We start from the raw sequence: 24,049 nt of genomic DNA, 5'->3' as shown, positions 1-24,049 counted from the left end.
CTACTTAAATATTTAATCCATTGTAGAAGTCTGAAATAAATAATAAATGATCTTATTATATCTAAACCACAAATTTAAATCTAAAATACGAATTTAGATGTCAAAAAAATATTTCTTATTTTGTTTGTGGAAATAGATACAATTAAAAACCATAATATCCCTAAAATTCATATGATGCTGGTATCTAAAATACCATGGATTTATTATATTTTTTCTGGTTTTTTATACCATAAAAATTATCATTCAATGTTTAAATTTTTTTAGTTTATGTTTTATGCTAGCTGTGATACGGCCGTCTTGTTTGTCGTAAATATATTCGATGGCTTGAGTATTATATACTGCACCCATTCGTGACATCTTTGCAATATCTTAAGATTATTTCTTATATAAACTTCTGGCTTTTGATATTAACTTAATTAGAATAAATTTAGATCAAATCGGAACTTTACGCAATCTATATAATGGTTAATTTTATCTCGAAAATTATAAATATACTAAAATCCATATTCAATCTTGCGAGGCTCTGTGTCACGAATAATTTCAGGATTAAAACGTATTAATTTTAGATATCATTATAATTGTATTTTTTTTATCAAGAAAATCATTGATAAAGGTTTCGTCGTGAAATTTAAATTAAACTATAGTCAACCACAAACATTAATACCAAATACATTTGGAGGAAAGAAATTATTGCATAATATATATGTGTTAATCGTTTTAAGCTTTTTAAGTACTTCTAATAAATCTATGATGCATTCTTTGATAAAAACAGATATGACAATTTTTCAGGTCATCACATATAGGCTCATTACAGATTAAAAAACCGTTCAGCGATTTTTTTTGTTCTTGGTGCTTGAAAAATAAAATTCGATTTGATAGAAATAGCTGTCTAATATTTTCATTAAAACCAATAAAATTTGAACGAAAGATAAATATTTATTCGAGAAAAACTTTCCTTTATATCAGAAATCGATGAATTCAAAATCTTCTTGGATCCTCAGTATTATTAGCAATATTCTGATCATACGGAAATAAAAAATCGAACATATTCATTTTATCGTTGCTCTTATTATGGAGATTTACATACTTACTTTTAGTGTCACTTTTATCTCTCGATTCCATATTAAGCATGTTTGCCGTATTTTTATTCAATAGTTGATGATTAAAGTGATTATTTATAGAACCATTTTCATCTGAAGATTCCCTATATCTCATTTTTGAATTATAATTATTTTGGCCTATGTTTTTTTCAAAGTTATTGACAGAAGTTTCATTGTATACAGATTTTGAATTAATGGCACTAGTATTATCACTTGGAATTTGAATATTTGGATAACAACTTTGTCTTTGACTGGCGATGTAAGAATGCCCTTGATTATTATTTATTGGATTATCTGCATGATAATTTACCCAATAGTTTTCGTTTGTCGATACGGTGTTTTGATTTGTATTTGTATAAACAGGCTCGGATGTTATTGGCCTTCTTTTAAAATCTATTCTTTTTTCGTTTACAAATTTTCTATTAAACCGTTTACGCGCAGCATCTTGAAATCTTTGATTGGGAATTTCGATATGTTCTCTATAGCTTTCACCATTAAAATATCTTTCTTGAGAGTAGTTTTGAGGATACATACTAGAGTTGTAGCCAGATTGATTTTGGTAATTTTGATTCTCAGGCACACGATAATACTGATTTTGTGATTGTGAATTCGAATGATAATTATTTTGAGTTGGAAGATAGTCAACAGAATCGTTATATTGACTTTGAATCATTTTTTGTTGATCTGCATTATTGACAGTAGCGGGTGGTCTAAAATAACTTTCTGAATAATGTGTTGCTTGAGAAGCTTTTAATTCCAATCGAGAAGATCGAGCACCACCACTCTTTACAAATGCAAATGTACCACCTTTGCGTTTTCTTCGAACTATTCCACCTTTGGATTTACTCCCGGTAGTTTCAAATTTTGTATCAATATAATTATTTGTGTTTGCCACATTTTGAGCCACATTATTCGTATCCGTTGTGTTTATATTCTCAAAACCGAAACTTTGAGAATTGTTACTTTCTTGAAATGATTGTAGTTTTATATTGGATTCCTCTGCGTCTGAGTCAAATATTAACTCTTTCTGTATCTTTTGTTTATCACAAAATTCCAAACTTTTGTCAGATTTTTGAACTGATGATCTCACATCTATGTATTTTTTTTCAGTGGCTTTATTTAATAAATCAAGTTGATTTTCATTTTTAGGACATATGTTCGACGTGTCAGCATGAATTATATCCTCACTAAATATATTTGAAAAATCAGCGCGAATTCTGTCTTCAGTATATATATTCAAAATGTCAGCCTGAATCAACTCTTCATAATTTTGTGCATAATCAGATTCCTCTATATTAAGATTATACCTATTTATTGAATCTTCTTCCATTATTTCTTCGCTATCACTGGTCGAAAAATTGTCTTCAATTTCATGTGCAATATATTTATTAGAGGTATTTGTGCCTGCTTTATCTTGCATATATGAATTAAAATCTTCTTCATTAGTACTACTTGCGATATTCGAATCTTTCATCGTAGGAATCGTCGGGTGGCATGTATGACTACTATCAGTTGCGTCAAATTGATTTTTTACTTTTTGAAAAAAAGTATGTAAACGATGATTTAAAGAGACGATATTTGTATCCAAACTTGAGGATAATATTTTCCAGATATTATATTCATTTATGATACCATGATTCCAGTTTTCTGGATAAATATTGTCCTTGTAGATCAAATCTTCAATATCATCGTTTATGATTAAATTTTCTACATTGATTATATCCCCAAAGTTTTCAGCGAGATATCTCTTAAAACAGTTGTTTCTATAAATATAAGTTCTTTCTACTTCTGAAAACAGATTTTCCCTGTTACTACATATAGTTCCCTTTTTTATATTTAATGTATATGTTGAACCAGCCCAGTTTCGTGTTTCAATAGCATTTAAATTCCCAGTTAATATGCTGTTATAAAGATTAGTATTGTTTTTTTCGTATCCATCGAAATACATTGCCTTCAAGTCATCTACAAAAAAATTAGTTGGATCGTAGTCAATCTTTCCTGCCTTAGTATTAGGCCATTTGTGTCTATCTCCATATTTGCTGTATTGAAATAAAACCTCAATTGGAATGTTTTCTCTTTCCATATTTTCATCAAAAATCCTTTTACCGAATTGATCAACGTTATACAATTCCGAATATTTAAGGTCATAATTTTGATCAAACTTTTCCATAGGTTTGTCTTTTGGGATTTTTAACGGATTTACATCTTCTGGTGAATTTTTAGTAGAATAATTTTCGGTATCGTAAACATTTCCACTTGTTTTAGGTTGGTAAATTCCATTTAGTTCTTGTATATCAGAAATTTCATTCTGATTATTGCTCTGCAATAGCATGTTCGTGGGAATCAAGTATCTGCTTTCAATTATTTTATCAGTTACCGTTTCTTGAAAAGCATATTCATGATTTTTTTGGTTTTCAAATTCCTGGAAAGCATATTTTTCGACATCCTCATCTTCACCAGATATTTTTTTGTTTATTATTGATTTTCGAAGAATTTCACCGAGAGCGGATGTTTTTTCCATATTACTCTCTGAAGTTCCTGTTATGTTTATTTTCAAGCTTTTATCTCGATTTTGCGTGTAAGTTTGGTTTAATAGGGCGTTTTTGTGATCTGTTTCTTTAAAATTGCAACCATGGTACATATTGTTTTTAGTTAAATTTACATATTGATCATTCAAGCTGTTTTTTGAGGTCAAATTAACTCTATTATTGTCTTTATGTTCGTTATATGATCCATTATGTTCGGTTTCGAGTTTATTCATTTGGAGATGTTTATTTTCGCGTGTTACTCTTTTTTGTATGTCATCTTGGTGCCTATCTAAAATATTGGTATGTTCTTTTGCACGCTCTTCGCATTGAAAGCTTATCTTGTTGATTTTATTTTTTTCATTGTAATGTTTCTCAGTGCTTCTTTGATAGATTTCCGAGGGAGCATCTATTTTAATGCCTGAAAACCTATGAATTTCTGTTTTGTTTACTATATTTTCTTTTACCATTTACAATAAAGGCTGCAAAATTCTTAAATAGAACATTCCATACACGACCTTCGAAATCTACAAATAGATTTACAGTGTTCATAACAAACCTTTGATCTTTAGACTTGGTTTTGCCATTAAAAACGTTATATGTTTCATACAATAAAATCTAAAATGATATGAAACATTTTTGTCTAAATTTATGCAATGTTTTTAGTGAAAAGTGTAATTTTTTTTGTGGAATTTTATTTTCTAGCATGCTTATTATAATCGCGTGTGTTATTAGATGTCAATGTAGGCACATTAAGTTATTTTATTAATATTTGCAACGATATAATTAAAATTATTAGAATTAATGTTTCAAATTATTGAAAACATAGATTAAATCATCATTGCCTAGATGACTAGAAACACAATAATAAAACATAAAGTTGAAAATATACATTATTGAGTTGGGTATATTTTAATTGGTTATTTTTGTTAAAGTAAGCTAACCACCTTAATTTTCTTGTTAATAATAAAAACGACTGTTTATATGAGGCTTTACATATATACGAAAAATCATTTATTTTATAAGCATGTACAGGAACCCAAAATTTATAATGTTGAGTCTGTCTATATATCGATGCATCTTATTTTAATAGATTCTTGGAAGAAACACACTAATCTATCATAATTTAAATAATTTACTATATCTTAATCATATTAAAGCATATATACAAACCTTAGAATTGTAAAAAATCATTGAATTAATAATTCTTGAACGGAGAATGGGTATTGAATAAGACTTCAGAGGGTTGAAAATAGCTGAAAGTATTAATACGCTGTGCTCACAAGAGATTGAGCAAGTTGTGCTTGAGAAGAAAACTAAAAGTATAACGAATAATTTAGCACTAGAATAAATAAATTATACCTTAATCATATTGAGAGAGTAGATACAGATATTATCTGTTCATGGGAAATCAATCAGGTTATTTTTGAAGAGAAAATCTATGATTTCAATACCAAAATTAAACTATAAAAAAAAGATATTTATCATAATCATAAATAAAGGAAATTTTCAATTTAAAAGTCGTTAAAGAAATAGAGAAAAAATAAGCCAATATTTGTAAGATCATAGAAATTCAGATTTATATAAGAAACATATAATATCAGTGCATGATTATTCTATTTTTTGTTTGAAATATACAACAATCAAATAATATATGTTATTAATGTTTATGAAGACACCACAAATTTATTGTGATTAGTGGTTATGAAGGCAATATAAATAAAGTAATAAATAGTATGAAGATACGACAAATTTAGTATGATTAATGGTTATGAATACACTGTAAATTTAGTGTGATTAGTTGTTATGAAGGCAATATAAATATCTTATTAATGTTTATGAAGATACACAAATATAGTATGATTGATGGTTATGAAGACATAAAAATAGTTATCAAGACACCATGAATTAAAAGTAATAAATGAATGTAAATATATCATAATTTTTAAGGGAATTCGTATTACCGAGCTGCAAATTATGATAAATTTAATCTTAAGCTTTTCAAAAATCTGGTGTGTTTTCTAGTAAATAATTTTTATCGAAATTTATAAAGAACCTAGGAATTAATTTATTTCTAACTTTTCAATTTTTTATATAAAATAAGATTGATTGTGCCCTAAATATAAGATATTTTATGACCTATTTAAAACAATCATTCATGGTTTGTGACATGCTGAGTGTATTATATATAAAATTTAGTATTTAAAATTTCATTTCAACCAATTTATCAGAGATAAACTACTATTGTACTATAGTTTAATTTATTTATTAAATACAAAAAGTTTTTGAATGTTCCTGTATCCTATAATACAATGTCAATTAATTATGCACTGAATTTGATTTTTTTCAAATTAATAATTGTAGAACACTATATTCTAGAAGCTATCGATTGACACGTATCTATTTTAAAAAATATTGAACAATTATATTTTCCCATCTTGTGAAAATTTTCTAATGAGTATTTAGTTTAAATTATTGTAATGCCCATATTCAATGTTAGATGATACATTTTCAGTTTTCGATGATTTAGTAGCAGTTCCAGTTATTGCAGACATAACAATCAACAATGAACCGAAGAAGACGGTAATACTAGACACATTTATTCTTGACCGAACGCGCCACGAATCCGTAGTTCCGTTTGAAGATTCCATAACATACCAACCACTAAAAGTCCATCAAAATTATCCAAACAAGATATATGACTTTGAACTCGATACATTTCAAAAGCTGGCGCTATCGGCGATTGAGCGAGATGAAAACGTACTTGTGTCAGCCCACACTTCAGCCGGCAAAACTGTAGTTGCCGAATATGCCATTGCGACCTCATTAAAGAATGAGCAGCGATGTATATACACGTCACCAATAAAAGCACTAAGTAACCAAAAGTATAGAGAGTTGAGTCGTGTACATGGTGATGACAATGTTGGAATAATTACAGGAGACACTACCCACAATCCTAATGCGAGTGTTTTAGTTATGACTACCGAGATATTACGGAACATGTTATATAAGGGCAGTACAATACTTAGAGAGGTTCATTATGTTATATTTGATGAGATACATTATTTAAAAGAGAAGGAGAGGGGTGTTGTTTGGGAAGAGTGTATTATTCTTGCACCTATACATTTTCGGTTTATTTTTTTGTCTGCTACTGTTCCTAATGCAGTCGAGTTTGCTGAATGGGTTTGTGAGATTTCGAAGGGGGTTGTCCATGTTATTTATACTGAGAAGAGGCCGACACCCTTGGAACATTATATTGCAGCTAAGAATAGGGATGAGTTGTTTAAGATTTTGTATAATAAGGAGTCTGATGAGGATGTTAAAAACAGTTTGAAAAAAGAAAATAAAATAAATTATAGTGTAAAAGTTGATAATGTGAAAAATGGCGTTAAGAAATATAAGGCTTCTTCCGAAGAAATTAGTGTTGATGATATAACCCTTGAAGAGGATAAAGCTATAATAAAAAATAACAATCTATCTGTCAATCAAAGTAAATTAACAACTGAGATCAATAATAATATAAGCAATGCTGATATGACCATAAATGATAATATAGACATGAGAGGTGTTAATCCAGAAAAAGTTGATGTCGAGAATAGTATAATTGAAATTTCAGCTATAAATAGAGGTGAAAGTATGGTTTCAGATGGAAATGTTGAAGCATTGGATGTTTGGAGAAAAACAACATTTTTTGATAAGGACAACTTTATCCATGCAATGAAAGGAATAACAGGAAAGTTTCGAATAGAGGAAAGTGATGTAAAAAACGTTGTTTCGATAATAATTCAGGAAAAGCTTCTACCTGTCATAGTATTTTCATTCTCTCGCAAAGAATGCGAAAAGTATGCACTATCAATAGAATCTGATTTATTAACGCCCGACGAAAAAGAAAAAAGTACAACAATATTTCAAAATTGTATCAAAAATTTATGTGACGAAGACAAAACACTTCCCTTAATACAAAATATAATACCTATACTCAGTCGTGGTGTCGGAATCCATCACGCCGGTCTTCTTCCAATAATAAAAGAAACTGTTGAAATACTTTTTCAAGTAGGTCTTATAAAAATTCTTTTTGCCACCGAGACATTTAGTATTGGAATTAATATGCCTGCCAAGAGTGTTATTTTTACGAGTATTACGAAGTTCGATGGTGTTGAAAGACGAATGCTTAGTTCTGGTGAGTATATTCAGATGAGTGGAAGAGCTGGAAGAAGAGGTATCGACACTAAAGGGGTTGTTGTTGCTATGGTTGGCGAGGCTATTAGTCTCAAAAAGGCTACGGTGCTATTTAGTGGACAGGCTGATAGACTATGTTCAGCATTCAGGCTTTCGTACAATATGATACTAAATCTTATGAGAGTTGAAGGTTTGGATACTTTGTATCTTATGGAAAGATCTTTTTTTCATTATCAGAGTAAAAGAGGTCGAGAACAGATTGGTGCAAAGGTTATTGAAATGAAGAAAATAATAGATCAGATACATAGGGAAAGGAATGGTACATATAACAGCAGTAATAATGTGTGTATTAGTAATTTTAACAATAATAGTCTGGAAGTGGGTAGTTGTAGAAACGATGGTCTTGATATAGATTACAATGAAAGGGGGAATATAAATACTGTTAGTGACATGGAGAAAGACAATAATATAAGAAGAGGCAACAATGTCCACATAAATTACAATGAAAGGGGGAATATAAATACTGTTAGTGACATGGAGAAAGACAATAATATAAGAAAAGGCAACAATGTCCACATAAATTACAATGAAAAGGGGAATATAAATACTGTTAGTGGCATGGAGAAAGACAATAATATAATAAGAGGCAACAATGTCCACTTAAATGGCTTAAATAACCATTTAGGCATTTCTAATATCGACAATATAACAGGTAGTATGGTTTTCTCGGAGTATCTTCTGAACTTAGACGATTCAATAAACATAAAGATAGTATCTCCGAATCTAAAAAACACAATATCATCAATTCCTCGAAATAAAATGTCACCACTCACCATTCACAACATTCTTCTAGGCTACGAAACATTAAGAATTCGCCGAAACAGACTAAAAAACACCAATATTGAAAAGCATCTCGAACAAGGAAGAATTGTCGACATATTCATCCCTCGAAAGGGTAGTTTCATAACATTGAAAAACTGTTTATTAAAAAACAAAACGAAAAATGATGTATTAGTCGGGTTTACTATAAACAATGAAAGAGCTCAGCACTCTAAAAAAATTTCTATTCATCAAATCGATAAAATCTACGATTTGAGGGTAAAAAACATGTATTCCCTTTCTAGAGCAATCAAAGGAAATTTGCCGGTTATTGAAATTAATGATAGTGGAAATGAGGAAGAGATCATTTACATCGATTCTGTGCTTGAATGCATCAAATTGTGTGTTCTAGATCATATTGAAAGAGATTTTTGCTTTTTTTGTGGTAATAAATTTGATATTGAATGTGTTTCTGATAAATGTGTTGATGAAAACGAAATTGAACTAGAATTTATTAAAAATAAGGCTGTTTGTGATACTGGTGTATATACTACACTCCTAAATCATAATCATAATGATATTGATATTGATAATTATAGCACTATAAATAGTATCAATACGAATACGGATAGTACAAACAAAAGAAATAACAATGGTAATTACATGAATAACAGAACCATTAACATTGTAAATAACAATCAAGATGACATCAGGAATAGTTTAAAAAAAATATTCAGGGAAAATATCTTCATAGAATCCTACACCAAAAATATATCAAACCTAACAGAACTAAACAAAATATACCACCTCGAAGAATGCAAAAAAATGATTCAAGTCCTAAGACGACTCCAATATTGCTCACCAACAACGATTCTTATAAAAGGAAAAGTAGCGTGCGAACTTTCAACGGGAGATGAACTAATTCTCACTGAGATGCTATTCAATGGTGATTTCACGTACTTAAAGCTAGAGGAAATTCTACCAGTATTATCTTGCCTCATATTTCCTGAATGGGACAACGAATCAACACTCTCTGAAACAAATAAAAAAAATTACGAAATTATTACTAAAACAATCAATAAGATATGCGCAACAATGAATGAATGTGGAATTGAAACATGCTGTCAAACATACGCCAAAAGGTTTTCATATGAGATCATGGATATAGTCGAGATGTGGGTAAAAGGTCATTCTTTTGTCGAAATATGCTCTAAAACATCTGTGTTCGAGGGAAGTATTGTTAGGGCTCTGCGTAGACTTGAAGAACTATTGAAACAGATGGGTAATGCGGCTAGAGAAATCGGAAATAATGAACTTGAAAATATGTTTGCACTGGGAATCACTAAAATTAAAAGAGATATAGTCTTTGCTGCATCTCTATATATCTAAAATATATAAATTAAATCAGAATTTTATATTTTATATAAATTATTTATTTTTTCATTGGCAAAATAATTCGTTATAATTTTAATTTTTGTTCTCAAGCAAAACTTACTTTATCTCTCGTACACACAGGTATTAATACTTTCGGCTATCTTATCCTCTCCAAAGTCTTCTTCAATACCCCACCTTCTTTCGAGACCTATTAATTCAAGGGTTTTTCTTAATCCTAAGGTTTATATATATGCCGAAACCCGATTCGTGACATCTAGTTCCTTCTGGTACCTTTTATGATATCGTGTCACCATACCTTACCATGTTATAACATATGGGATAATTTTTGTCTTGCACTTGTATAAACAAAATTTTATATTTTTTTTAAGTTAACTTGACTTTAATTAAATTCAATTTATTTTAAAATATTTTTATATCAAAAAAAAAACAAATACCCTCACAGAAATTGGTATGACCAGTATCGAAAACAATAATATACTTTAAAACGAAAAATTGTGTATTTAGGATCTGCTAGCATCGAGCTGTCATTAATATACAAGTGCAAGACAAAAATTATTCCATATGTTATAACTTGGGACGGTGTGGTGACACAATATCATCAAAATTATTTGAAAAAAATCGAGTAAATAATCAGATTGAGGAATGCATACAAACGTTGGGATTGTGAAAAATAATTGAATTAACAATTCTTGAACGGAGGAGAGGTATTGAATAAGACTTCTGTGAGGAGAAAGTGATGGAAAGTATTAATACACTGTGTGTACGAGAGATAAAGCAAGTTGTGCTTGAGAAAAAAAACCAAAATATTAGCGAATAATTAGCTCTAAAATAAATAAGAAACTTCAATTTATTGAAATTGTGGAATATTGGTCTCTGCCATATGATTAGTCTAAAAGTGATCTGATGTATTTTGTGAACTCGATGAAAGTCTGCGCGATTTTTATTCGATTACTAATCAATTATACATTCAACTTGTGGGATCATTGAATAAGCCGTGCCCAAGTCCCATTACAACTCAAAATCATAATATATATGATGATGAAATTAAAAAATCATAATAGTGATATATTCAATAATTTAGAGCATGACAAATATACAAAAATAGATAAAAATATATATATTTGTTTATTTACAGCAAATTTAGTAAAAAAACTGAATTATCTTGAAAAGGTTTTATTATATTTAAACTTATTAACCATGATTTTTTTAATGATAATACGCGTGAATTCTCATTTAATGCACTAATTTTTGATAACAAGCGTTTATTATAATTACAAACCCCTATAGAAATTTTTTATTCTTTTAATTTCTAGAAAATTTAACATGTGTTTGATTTCCCGTTTGAAAAAATCCGAAAATTGTTTATATATTAAAATTTCATAATTCCTTAAGATTATGAACAAAAATTTTACGGTAAATTAAAGATGTTTTCCTATGGTTTTTGTACTTGTTTTTTAAAAAAATAGAAACGCAACAATTCGTAAATTAAGTAGATCGATAAAATATAATTGTATATCTTATTTCTAAGCGTACATTTATATTTATTCTTTCATTAGTATACCAATAAAGCCATTATATAATTTTATCTGATAATAATCACGTCATAATTTAACCAATTTACCCTTAAAATAAATAGAATTAAAATTCAAATGTAAAATTATTTTTAAAGGCGGGTTTGAATCCTAGAAAATTTAATTTGTTGTACACGAGAAACTTGATAAGAAATAAACTAGAATTGTTAATTTTATCCAACAAAGATCGAGAAAAGAGGTATTCTTTCGCGAATGTAAATGGTAGAAATGTAATTCGACCAAAAGATTGGGGAAAATAATTATTATATCTTAAATTTATTAAATCAATTCTAAATTAGAAAACACTTTCCATATATAATAATTAAATATTTCTTTCTTTATATCATTTTTCTTATTTAGATTCGGTTTTTATCTTAAAATATCATCTTTTGTAATCTTTAAATAACTATATCGGTAATAAAACACTCTATATGCCTATAAAACAACTGAAATCTTGTAAGTGTTATTTTTTCCTAAAATTCTGTTTTTCCGTCAATGTATATGGGTATGTACATGTGATTTTGGTTATTAATTTGAGTATCTGAAATAATAATTATGTTTTTTTATGAAGAAATTATGGCATTTAAATTTTCACATCAGAGTATATGAGTTTTAGATGAGATTTTCATTGTATAATAGACTATCATACTAGTGGATCATGTTTTGTGTCTGTTTTTTGTGGTGTTTTTGGCTCGGTATAATCATCTAAAATTAAACTTTATAATATTTAATAATTTTTCATATTTAAATAAAGGCTCTCACTTTAACTACGCGTTTGTGTAGAAAAAAAGAGTAAAAAATTATCAGAAAAACAATATCATATAATGCAAGAAAAATTAATGCGATTTTATTATTATTTAAAAAATCTTTAATTTTGGAATCTATTTTTAAATATGGAATTAATTAATCTTACTAATGGATTTTGTAGTGACTATCAGGCAATTTACAGCGGGGTTTATTTATATTTTCAATGGTTATATTTTTTTCAATAAATATATACTTAATTATAAGACAAAAGCCGATTTTAGTGATTTTTTTTGGTTAGCATAATATCAATCTTTTTAATCTTATATATAAACTACAAAATGCAAAATTAATATTCTTGATTTCTTTTAACATACGTTTTCTATTATAATAATTTCCGTTAACTCAATGAAAATTTTTATGTCAATTTTTTTACCGTGTATTTTTTTCAAGTTTCTGGATGATATGGTCTTTTAAATAGAAGAAAATAAGTTTTATTGAAAAATAAAAGAAGAAGAGCAGTCGATGAATATAGATAAAAAGAAGGTGTCAAAAGATGTAAAAAGATGTTGTAAAATATTTCCAATGAACTGACCACATCTAAATAATAGGATTGATAAAAAGAAACTTAACCCATAAATAAATAAATTGAAAAATAAAAATGATCTCTAACAAAAACCGTGCTGAATCAAGGATAAAAAAAAATGCGAATTATAATATTTAATAGATATTATAAAAACACTAGAATGTAAAATTCACTCAAATTATTTAGCATATCAAAATCCGTAGGATATATCGTAAATAAAGATTTGAAAAGCACTGTATAAATTAAGGGAAATTTCCGAATTATTTTTTATGTTTATGAGACGTTAAAATTATAGCAATACAAACATTATATGTGTATTTATTGTACTTTTTTGAGTTTTATATCTGAGAGAATTCAAAAAAAAATAAAAAATATTTCTTTTATTTTCTCAATTATGCAACATTTAATTTTAAGTGATATATTTTTAATAATAATTTTTTTAAATAAAATTCACTTATAATATATATGAATATGAGCTATTTTTTCACCAAAGTATTTAAGTGTATCTATCGCAGGATATTTGCTTGTTTTATTACTTTAATTTATATTTCATAATTATATTCAAAGATAGGAACGGCATCATTATAGCAGGAAAAATAAATCTTTTGAATTTATATAAATTTTGTGGCTGCTTGGCACATAATCATACTTTTAAAAATTTAATTTTGCAATTTGAGGGTACTTACCATACTTTTTCTGATTTATCTGCTAAATAGTATTTCCAAAGCAATTTTTGACATAAATTAAACAAAAAAAAACTTTAATTAGACTCTTTAATTTATTCTATAACCTTTTTTGAACGTTAATTTATGAAATATATTTTCCGAATAGAAAAATAGCTTAAATACATCTTTTACCCACAACTTTAAACGTTTCATATATTAGAACATTTTTATAAAAAAAAACTTACCTTTATAAACGGCGAAAAAAAATCGCTTTCATGATCGATATATTTTTAGAATCATAAAGATGGTCTTTATATGGTCTATTATACTTTGATTTAACTCCATAATTTAGATTATCTTCTTTTCTCATAATAATCTAAGAAAATAAACTTCAAATTATTAATTTAGATTTACATGGATCTTCATCTATATTTAAGCATATGAAATGGTGGGAATTTTCTATTCATCTAATTTCTTTTATTATATTACGTAAATTATAATACCATGAACAAATAAAATTTGCAAAAAAATGATATTTCTTCTACAAAGGAATCGTTTGCGCAACTTTTCTCTTGACGTAGTGGCAAAAACAATTTTCCGACTATTGGATGTTCACATGAAATATATCGAGGCTTTTATTGCATTATCTATAAGCTAAATGGTTATTAAAAAAAATCAAATGAATTATAGTAAGTACAGAATTTCTAAAATACAAAATAATACCGCGTAAATAATTATAATAAACCAAGAAAATCTAAAATACCGATATTATCTGAAAGGTATAAAATTTTAAATATATTATTAGCGATGTCACAAATCTAAAAATATAATAAATAGTAGGATTCGGATGCTACGTTTATAAAAATCATACAAAAAAATAAAATTTTGTATGCAATTGTTTTTTTGCAAATTTTTGTTTTTTTTTGCATTATAGTACCCTTTTGGCTTGTTAAATAAGTTATTTATTTCATGAAAAGGTGATTAAAGTCTTTATATCGATATGATACAAATATATTTAGAGATTTTATATACTACTGGAAAATAGGGATATATAATTTTTTCAAATTTTTACAACATTTTCATGGCAGATATATAGTTTCTTTGAACCTTTATAGCACTCATATCTGTTCATATTTGATGCTATATTGTAGCTATAAATTACCTTTTAAACATGTTGTCTTTGTATTCTAAAGGCATTATCAGGATTATCTATTAATTTACAATAGAGTTCAATCTCATAAAACTCTACTAAAATATTTATAAAATTAAGTTAAATATATAAAAGTTCCAGTTAGCTTCACACATTTTTTTGTCACTTTACAGACTTGATAGCTCAACCTGGTGAATAATATTTTTTTTGTGATGACTGGGGGCATTTATATTAACAAAATACCAATTATTATTTATAATCATTTTAAAGAAAACTCAACCCTTTTTAAGATTAAATCATGAATTTTTTTACGAAAAACACTAATTAAAAGTATTATTATATTTTTTTTAAACTTTTTTTCTACGGTAGTTGTGAATTTCATTAAAAAAATTTAAATTGATTTCTTGGTGAGTTTAATGTGATATATCTGTTTAAATTGACTAATTTGAAATGTAAATGTTATGTTATCTGTATTTTACGCAAAAAAGATTTCATAGATTTCAACAATTGATATAGAACAAAGCCAGGTAAAATAAAATCTATAATTTGTATTTTTTCCATTTTATTAGACAAAAAAACAATAAATTAACAAAATAAGTATTTTTTAATTATGATTAATAAACGAAATATCGGTTAATAAAAATATAAAAAATCAACAAAATCAAATCTTCTTGAAAGTAACTGCATTGTTAACTATGTAGTAAACTGTGATTCTGCACTTACTTAAATTACTCAAAGTCTTAAATACGGCACCAAAATGCTGCATGGGATAATATAAAGATAATTCTGCTCTTCTAATATTTATAAAATAAAAGACAATTTATAATATTTATGCATTCATTATCGGATATTTTACGTGATTTTACATATAAAATCATTTCATTGAGCTAGATAATCGATGTTAAAAAAAGAAAATTGACAAATATATTTTTACGCACTAACTGTTGGTTTAAAAAAACCCACAAAAAAATATATATATAATTTTTATATTTTATATATTACATTAGACTTTTTTTTGAAATTAGTGTACTCAGTTACTTGAACAATAATTGGAGAAAAAATAAAGTATCGGGCACGGCAAAAAATATTAAAGTGTTTTTTTGTGTTATAAAGAGAAAAGAGAAAAACATAATTTATAAATAAATTAGATAAAAGGCTGCTTATAGCAGTTTCATGCTTTTTAAATTCATTTTAATCGAAAATCTTATGAGCAAAATAGAACATAAAGCACGCTTGTTTTTGATAATATTCCTACAATTAAGTTCAGTGAAATAAGAATAGTCAATAATAACAACAAACGCAAAAAATCTATAAAATTTAGAGTCAAACTACTAACATCGCTTTTTTCAATTCGTTTTATAGTATACATTACCATAATAATAACAAAAAAAAAAGTGAACGTATTGAGGGTAAAAAGATATTTTTGTAAATCTAGATTCGTTGGTGATTTTTCAATGCTTAATATTGTAAAAAAATTACAAAGCGTGCACGAAAAAAGAAATAACATAAGTCCCAAAGAGATAAAAACTAAGACTTTCAAGGATATACTTACACAATGAGCCATATCAATATTTATTAGTCTTGATAAAAAACCATTTTTTTCTTCTAATTCACCTTGTCTGTTATTTACATTTAAATCATGATTATGTATCGCCATTTAATTTTATTTTTTATCTAAATTACACTTATTTATATAATTATTTACTTTTTATAATTCATAATTTTACGTTGAAATGGCAAATTAATTTTATATGTAATTTACAGAAAATTGTATTATCTCGAAATAGAATTCTTAAATATAACGAGCAATAAAATTTTATTTTGGAATATTTTATGGTTAATAAAACCAAAAGAAGTAAGTTAGATTAACAAAATACATAACATTTCTTTGAATATATTTAAATTTATTTTAAACATAATACGCATTCGCATGCCAGAAATTTTACAATAAATAAATAGCTAAGCGAAATGTTTATAAAATACAAAAGGAAGCTAGTCTAAATTCAAGAACTTTAAGACGAATGTAAATCGGTTTAATGTATTTGTTAATTATATAACACAAAAAGTTATTAATTATACAAAATAAGTAGAATATCGAATTTTAAGTTTTACTTATATCATTAAAGATTGTGAATCTAATAGTTCAAATCTATGTCGTCATTAAAGTCTTATTGTGCATATTTTCAGAAATTTAAAATTTTCAAATAAATCATCAAACATCGATTTCCACTTTAAATATATTCAAATGTTTTATAATTTTTTAATTTAGCTTAATGAACATGTTGTTTGAAATTTAGTCGCACGATACTTTAAAGTTTACAAAAATATTTTATTGCTGTATATAAGTTGTGAAGAATTTTTTTATGTTTAATATATATTGATTTAACAGTGGAATTTCATTTCAAATTAGTATTTTATATAGAAAATATTTTTTGCCACAATAAAATAGAAATCGGATTTTCAAAATTATTTCCTTTTAATATTTTAGAAAATGCCTTTTAATTAGATAAAAGGTAAATGAATTCCAAAACAATATATATAATTAATAAAAGGACAGAACATTGTTGGGAAATAAAAAAAAATAATCATCAAGAATCAAGAAAATATAATCGAATCAAAAATTATTATTTCCACTGAATGATCATATAAACTTTCTTTTTATATATTAAGGGTTAAGAATGTAATTATTTGTAATTGTGTATAATAGTAAAGTCATAAAGGATCCTAACTAACGAAGCTTTCATTCTAATCGATAAATTTCTACCATAAGTAAGTAGATAGAATAATACTGCAAATTTTATATATTTTAAAGCAAATCAGATTGGAAATTTCATAATTTTATCAGAGAAACTAAATTCAACTACTATAATAACAAAATTGCATACAGTTAACATTTAAATAATGATTTCCAAATTATATAAGGTACAAAAAGAAATCATTATATTTTTACAAACAAGTTTGATCACAAGGATAAGCTATTGATAAAAAAAAGTATGCAACTAAATATGATTTAAATGCTTAGGTATTATTTATAGTAACTTTGTTGATAACATATCAAAAAGAAAATAACAAATTTATTTTTATTTTAATTGCTGCTAATCTATATGGGGTCCCTTAATCGTGAAATCGATTAGGCAAAGAACTTTAAAAGGAAGTAAATCTACAGCTCAAAAATAAAAGGTTATTATAAGAATAATACATAAAATTTTCTTATACATCCTGATAGTTAAATATATCTAAGGTTTTTATTTTTTCTGAAATAAACCAATACGATGAATTACGTTTCACGTCTTATTTATTAAGGTAATTTGAGCTCTGTCTTTTGTTTTCAAAATATTTATTTATCAAGCCATCTTATTTTACATAAAAAGAATTCGTACGGAAAAAAAAGAAACTCGGGATTTCCTTATTTGAATGATTAAAATGCAGAATATTTCTAATCCTCTTTATTATGAAATGTTAAAAATAATTTTTCACGATATTAAGAGACATTTAGGCTATTCTAAGCAGAAAACTATTAATAACTGATGATTTTTTGAGTTCAAATTTTCTTCTATTCTACTCGACTTAAACTTTATTATTGGGATAGTTATTTCTAATTCAACTATCACCAGTTTGATCATTACATCTTTTGACGGTAAGCACCTATAATTTATGTTGTTTTGAATAACAATCCCATTAGAAATATAAAAATTGGGCCGTTTATGTTTTTTTTCATCAGAGAAATAATGCTGGTAGCCGTTTTATATATTTTACTTATTCTAAATGAATTTCTGTATAAATACATGCGACGTTGCAGAGGGTAAAAATAGAAATATGGTTCGTGTAAATATATTGTACAGCCATCACACCTTTCAAATCAAGATTAAACTCTCTATATTCAATTCATACATAGAAATCATTGCATTGTTTGGATAAAATATATCATAAAAAGCACACTTTATGATATTTATGTCCACAAATGAAATTAAAATAGAGTTTTTCGAATTTTATATGTCTGATGCTGTTTCAATTACAGCCTTATTTCCACTAAAATTAGAAGCAACGAAATTTTTTTGATGGTTTGGATGACGATAATGAAATTAAAATTATCACATAAATTATATTTTTTTAATTGCAATTCATCTCATAAAGTATATTTTTTAAAGATTATATATAATTACCTTGAAAAATCTATGCTGGTTTCTTTATAAATATTTTTTTGTTGTATTTTTCTGTGTAAATTTTAATTATCATGCTTGAAAACGTATTATATTTTTTTAAATAACTATTAAAATTGCTTATATTTATTGTGGCATATTTGCAATTTGTGATGTCATGAATGATTTATAAAAATTTAGTCGTCTTACATGTTTTTGCATAAGCTACTTTCCATTTTTTAGAAAATTATTTAAACTTTAAACGAAAATAAAATACAGTTTAACTATTTTTATGTGAAAAGTTCCGTCTAGAATAGTTAATCAATAAAATGACACGTAATATTAACAAATTGAAGCGAATTTTATATTTTTTTGGCTTAAAAGGTTTTTTATTATGTTTTTTTTTCAGATTGAATTTAAAAAATTTGAAATAGTGTTAAACAGCTTTGTATCTTTTACGATATCAACCTCGCTTTTCCAGTCAAATTTTTCATAATGGCAATATTTGAAATTTTCTGAAGCGTCATTAAAGAGTTTAATTATATCTGGATCATCGTGGGCAAATAAAACACTTTTATCACTCAATACATCGAAATCCTGAATAGAATTATACCCGAATACTTCAAGTATTTTACGAGTAGCGCCAAGATAAAAGAAGTTCAATACAGATTCAAGCTTGAATAATTCTGTTTCTAAAAAATACTTTGTGGATGGTGTGATGTTAATCAGAACAATTTTATCAATCATCGATAAGCTTTCACGGAAGTCTGTTTTCATTTTAATATAGCTCATGTATTCACAAATCATTGATGCCCCAAGAGAATTCCCTATAATGCTCGCTTTAACTTTATAAATATTATAAACGTATTTAACACAAGCATCTAAATCTAAGTTTGCTCCAAATCGTGTAAAGGTTCCTTCCGAGTCGCAGAATTCACGGTAATCCGGAATTAAAAATAAGCAGTTGTTCTTCACCAATTTTTTAGTCCAATCATCATTTTCCATATAATTGAATCGACCTTCTCGAGCGGAATGTAAATAAATGATACACTTTCTGGGTGTTTTCGGATTAATTGACGAGCCAAGTGGGGCAATTATTAAGCACTTGATTTTTACATTGTCATCTGTTGTCAATATTATTTCCTCGCATGCACAATATTCATTGTTCTTCGTATTATTCGACGTTTGATAAAGAAGCGATATTTTGTTTTGATAATTTGGATTGAATTTTGAAATCGTGTTTTTTGACATTTGAATTGCGTGACCAACAAATAAAAATTTGAAAATTCTAACTATAAAAGAAAACTTATCGTTTGCGGTCGACATTTCTAAATAGGGGTTAATTAAGGGTCTGATTTTTTAAAATAAATATCAACTACATTTATCATCCCCTTTTGTTCTTTTTTGGACAGCATGGGGAAGAGAAGGCGATTTCTCAAAAATCAAACGGCCAAAGTTTAAAATTTTAAAAAGAATCGTTTAAAAAATATCTATGTACATATTAAAAAAATATACAATATTATAATTAAACAAATGGTCTTAAGAATTCTAACTGAAACTGAAGCATACACAGGCAATAGCGTTCAGGTTTACACTTGAATTGATGAATTTTAAAAGAAGAGATGTATGATTAAGATTGTAAACATGATGAGACTAGAAGAAATCTCAAGTCAATCTCTTCTACAGAGCAATCACAAGTTTAGCTTGGACAAATTTAAATAGCTTGAAATCAAATTAAATACAAATTAAATTATGTTATGGTACAGACAGACGAACTAGAAACCGAGATTTTTCGTTTTATTAGGCATTGAAATCTCGCCATCTACAAATGCAAAACAAGAATAATTCCATGTGTCATAATTGGTGTGTTTTTGTCGTCATATGACATAAATCGTGTTTTATGTGTTGGGAATGCTAACGGAAGCAGAGGCATGTGCACTAAAAATATTCGACGTGTATTCTCGAATAAACAGGCATTAAAGTGAATATATTGTGGTAAATTCAATTATCTAATTACAATATATATAATTGCCTAGCTTCAGTGAACCATCTAAATTTCAGCTTGGTTTAAAGAGCAATAAGGCTATCCAACCAGTGGCAATGATTGAGTGGTGTAGATATTCGACTTAGAATCTTGAATTAATATGATTGAAGGTTCTAATATCCTCACGCAAGGGAGTTTATGAATTACCATATTGATAATGAATCCCGCCTAGCTGTTAAAGTGATACAGCAATCACAAAGTAAAAGAAAGCTTTCGGTTTGAACATACACATGTATAGGCGCTGAAAAGAACTTAAATAATTCAGTAACGCAAGTGCATATAATCAAAGCCAATTGGTATTGTGTAAATGTTGTCCCACAGCGTTAATACAATTGGCGCGGCCGATACCGTTAATATTGCCTAAAAAAACTACCTATAATTTAAAATTATGCACAGCATGTATATTTTTCTTCTTTTGCAGGGCCGTTTAAAACTTTCACTGTTTAAAAAGAACAATGCGATAGATCTAACCCGTGATTAATACACCATCTAATGCACAATATATACGATTATTATATTATATAGAGTATTCTAAAGTCTGTTTCGTTTATAGTGTAATAAGATAAGACTAACACATAATTTTAAAATTAATTAGCCGATGCACACGTACATAGTTTGGTTCCTTTACAGAGCCATATAAATTTTTATATGATGGATGAGAGTAATAAAATAAAACTACTACATATAAATTTATTTATTTATATTTATTACAATAATACCTTCCAATCAGCTAATAGCATAATTCCAAGTTTATTAAAAGAATATGAATAACAGTAGAATACAGTTTAAATTTTCCATTCGTATCATGTATGTTTTCAACAATAGATAATTATATTATTTTTATTATATGGATTAAGTTTCTTTTTATAAATTTAGACGTGGTCAGCATATTGGGAATATTAAACAACTCCTTGATGCATCTTTTGACACCTTCCCCTGATTTGTCTTCATCTTCTGCTCTTATTTTCTCAAATGTTATGAGTTCAAGTGTCTTGTGGCTGTGAGAGCTTACATGTATACTTTTACTTTGTCCGGGATTTTCAACCCCTTAACATACATAATTATATTAATTACTATTTTAAGCAAAATAAATTACAAATCCCAATAGTACGTTAATAATTAAAAAAAAAGAAATTATCGATATTTTAAACTAAATACAAATGCAATGTGTTTGTTTTTATATAATGCAAATAAATTCAAACACAATATTCTAGTTTAAAGCAATATGGGTGTTTTTCGACTCATATTAATTTTTAGGCGAATAAATTTTATACATTCAGATCTAAAAATTAAACAAAAAAATGTGCATTTTTTTACTATACACAAAATAAGAAAAGGAAATAATAAAAAAGTTTGAATTTAAATAAAATACATGATTTTATTGCTCCAATTCTCAAAAAAACAAAATTTGAGAAAATTGGATTTTGTCACTCGCTATTATTGAATTATAAAAATATGTGATTAAATTTCTCCCGTAAAATTGGATTCTGTCACTCGCTATTATTTAAGTATAAAAATTAGTGATGAAATTCCTCTCGTAATATATATCGTGAATATAAAATTGAATTTTGTATTATTGTTTTTCAAGTTGTACTAAATAAGATAAAAGTAGCGAACTTCCTTATCACATTTTCTCAATTAAAAGCGAGAACTAAGAAAAAAAATCAAAAAACAAAAAAAATTCGGAGTATTATATTTATAATTATATGAAGTGGAAAATCAAATATAATATTTTCTGTTTTATATATATTGCGCAAATGTAATTAAACCATCTACGCAATTTTTATCTATTTCTTGATAATATTATATAGCAAAAAGCTCATTATGTAAATATTTAGGCATATTTACTCTTTGTTTTTGTAAATACCAAAAAATACAGGAAAATTAGACCGTGATGCTTTCTAAATGATATAAATACCTTGCAAAATCATCGGGTAACTACACTTGATCGTACACTGGTGCTTATTTAGCGAGATTTTTTTTTAATATTTGATTTCCAAACAGGTAAATTCAATTCAACCTTAAACTGTGTTTATAAAATTTAGCAATGAAAGCTCATATTGCTTTTATATGACTAAATTAAATAATTATATCACTTATTATTTTCAAATGTGTTTTTTAGATGAAATCAAAATAAAATATATCTTGTTCATACCCTTTATTAGTTAAAATGTATTTAAATATAAATCATTTTTGATATTTATGTCGTTATACACTTAAATGCTTGCATTTTTAATAAAAATCTGCTGAAACGATTATTTTTGAAATTTTAGTCATATAATAAAAAAAATTGTAAATACGAGGGTTTTTTACCTTAATACGAATATAAAAATAGAATAGAAGCAAATATCACAATTAGAAACTTAATAAAGACATAATAAAATATTAAGGCCTCAAAAAAATTATACCGATAAATACAAACATTTAAAAACTAGTCTATTGAGTATAAATATATTTCTGCTCATCATTACATCCAATATGTTATATACAAAAAAAATTGGATTTTATGTTTGTAATTCATGATTTTTATGGGGAGTATTTGATTTTCAGCTCAAGCAAAATAGTCCACTTCTAAATTTTTAAATACAATTAAATTCAAAATTTATATATTTTTATGATTGCCTTAAAAATTAGCAATCAACAAATCATATTTTTGAGTACGCTCTTAGAAATATGAGATCTCACATTAAATAAAATAACATGTTTCAATTATAAAAATTTATAATTATATTTAAATTTAATTCAAAATGTATAATATTTTGCCTCACTCTATATAATTCAATTTAAGAATATATTATATTCTAATCAACATTCTTTTTTTGCATCAAATATTTTCATTAGACCAATGCGTGTAATAAATCCTACGTTTAAATACAAAAAACAATGATTTATTGTAGAATTAGACGCTTGAGGTACCGCGAAATGATGTTATAGCCTTCAATTTTTTTATGCTATTAATTGAATTTTTTTGGTTATTTTAAACACTTATTTTTGATTTATATATGGATTCGGATTTTTATGGCATAGAATTCACATAATTGCTCAAAATTTCAATGCAAAATAATACGTAATTTTACTTTCTATATTTTTAAGTATTTGGATTTATAAATGTTCATATTCATCATTTATTCG

The 24,049-nt window shown here is 26.5% G+C and overlaps 1 protein-coding gene across 1 annotated transcript; it reads left to right on the top strand.

Moving 5' to 3' along the window:
- Positions 1-6,118: 6,118 nt before the first annotated feature.
- Positions 6,119-10,012, top strand: LOC147067605 (exosome RNA helicase MTR4-like). The gene is made up of 4 exons (XM_085953504.1): positions 6,119-6,208; positions 6,320-6,918; positions 7,303-8,042; positions 9,411-10,012. Exons 1-4 carry the CDS (start codon positions 6,119-6,121, stop codon positions 10,010-10,012), a joined length of 2,031 nt encoding a protein of 676 aa, XP_085809630.1.
- Positions 10,013-24,049: the final 14,037 nt, after the last annotated feature.

Source organism: Rhyacophila brunnea, unplaced genomic scaffold (genome assembly GCF_057557595.1).
Source record: "Rhyacophila brunnea isolate RB1 unplaced genomic scaffold, BYU_Rbru_1.0 scaffold_37, whole genome shotgun sequence".
Classification (NCBI taxonomy): domain Eukaryota; kingdom Metazoa; phylum Arthropoda; class Insecta; order Trichoptera; family Rhyacophilidae; genus Rhyacophila; species Rhyacophila brunnea.
Note: the sequence above shows the minus strand (reverse complement) of the source record. Positions and strands in the feature narration are given on the sequence as shown.

Bases quoted from the DNA above. Each gene is read 5' to 3' on its own strand.
- LOC147067605 (XM_085953504.1), top strand. From the start codon at position 6,119: ATGTTAGATGATACATTTTCAGTTTTCGATGATTTAGTAGCAGTTCCA. The intron at 6,919-7,302 runs GTATAATAAGGA...GGATGTTTGGAG, and splicing joins GATGAGTTGTTTAAGATTTT to AAAAACAACATTTTTTGATA. The intron at 8,043-9,410 runs GTAAAAGAGGTC...CAAACCTAACAG, and splicing joins ATCTTTTTTTCATTATCAGA to AACTAAACAAAATATACCAC.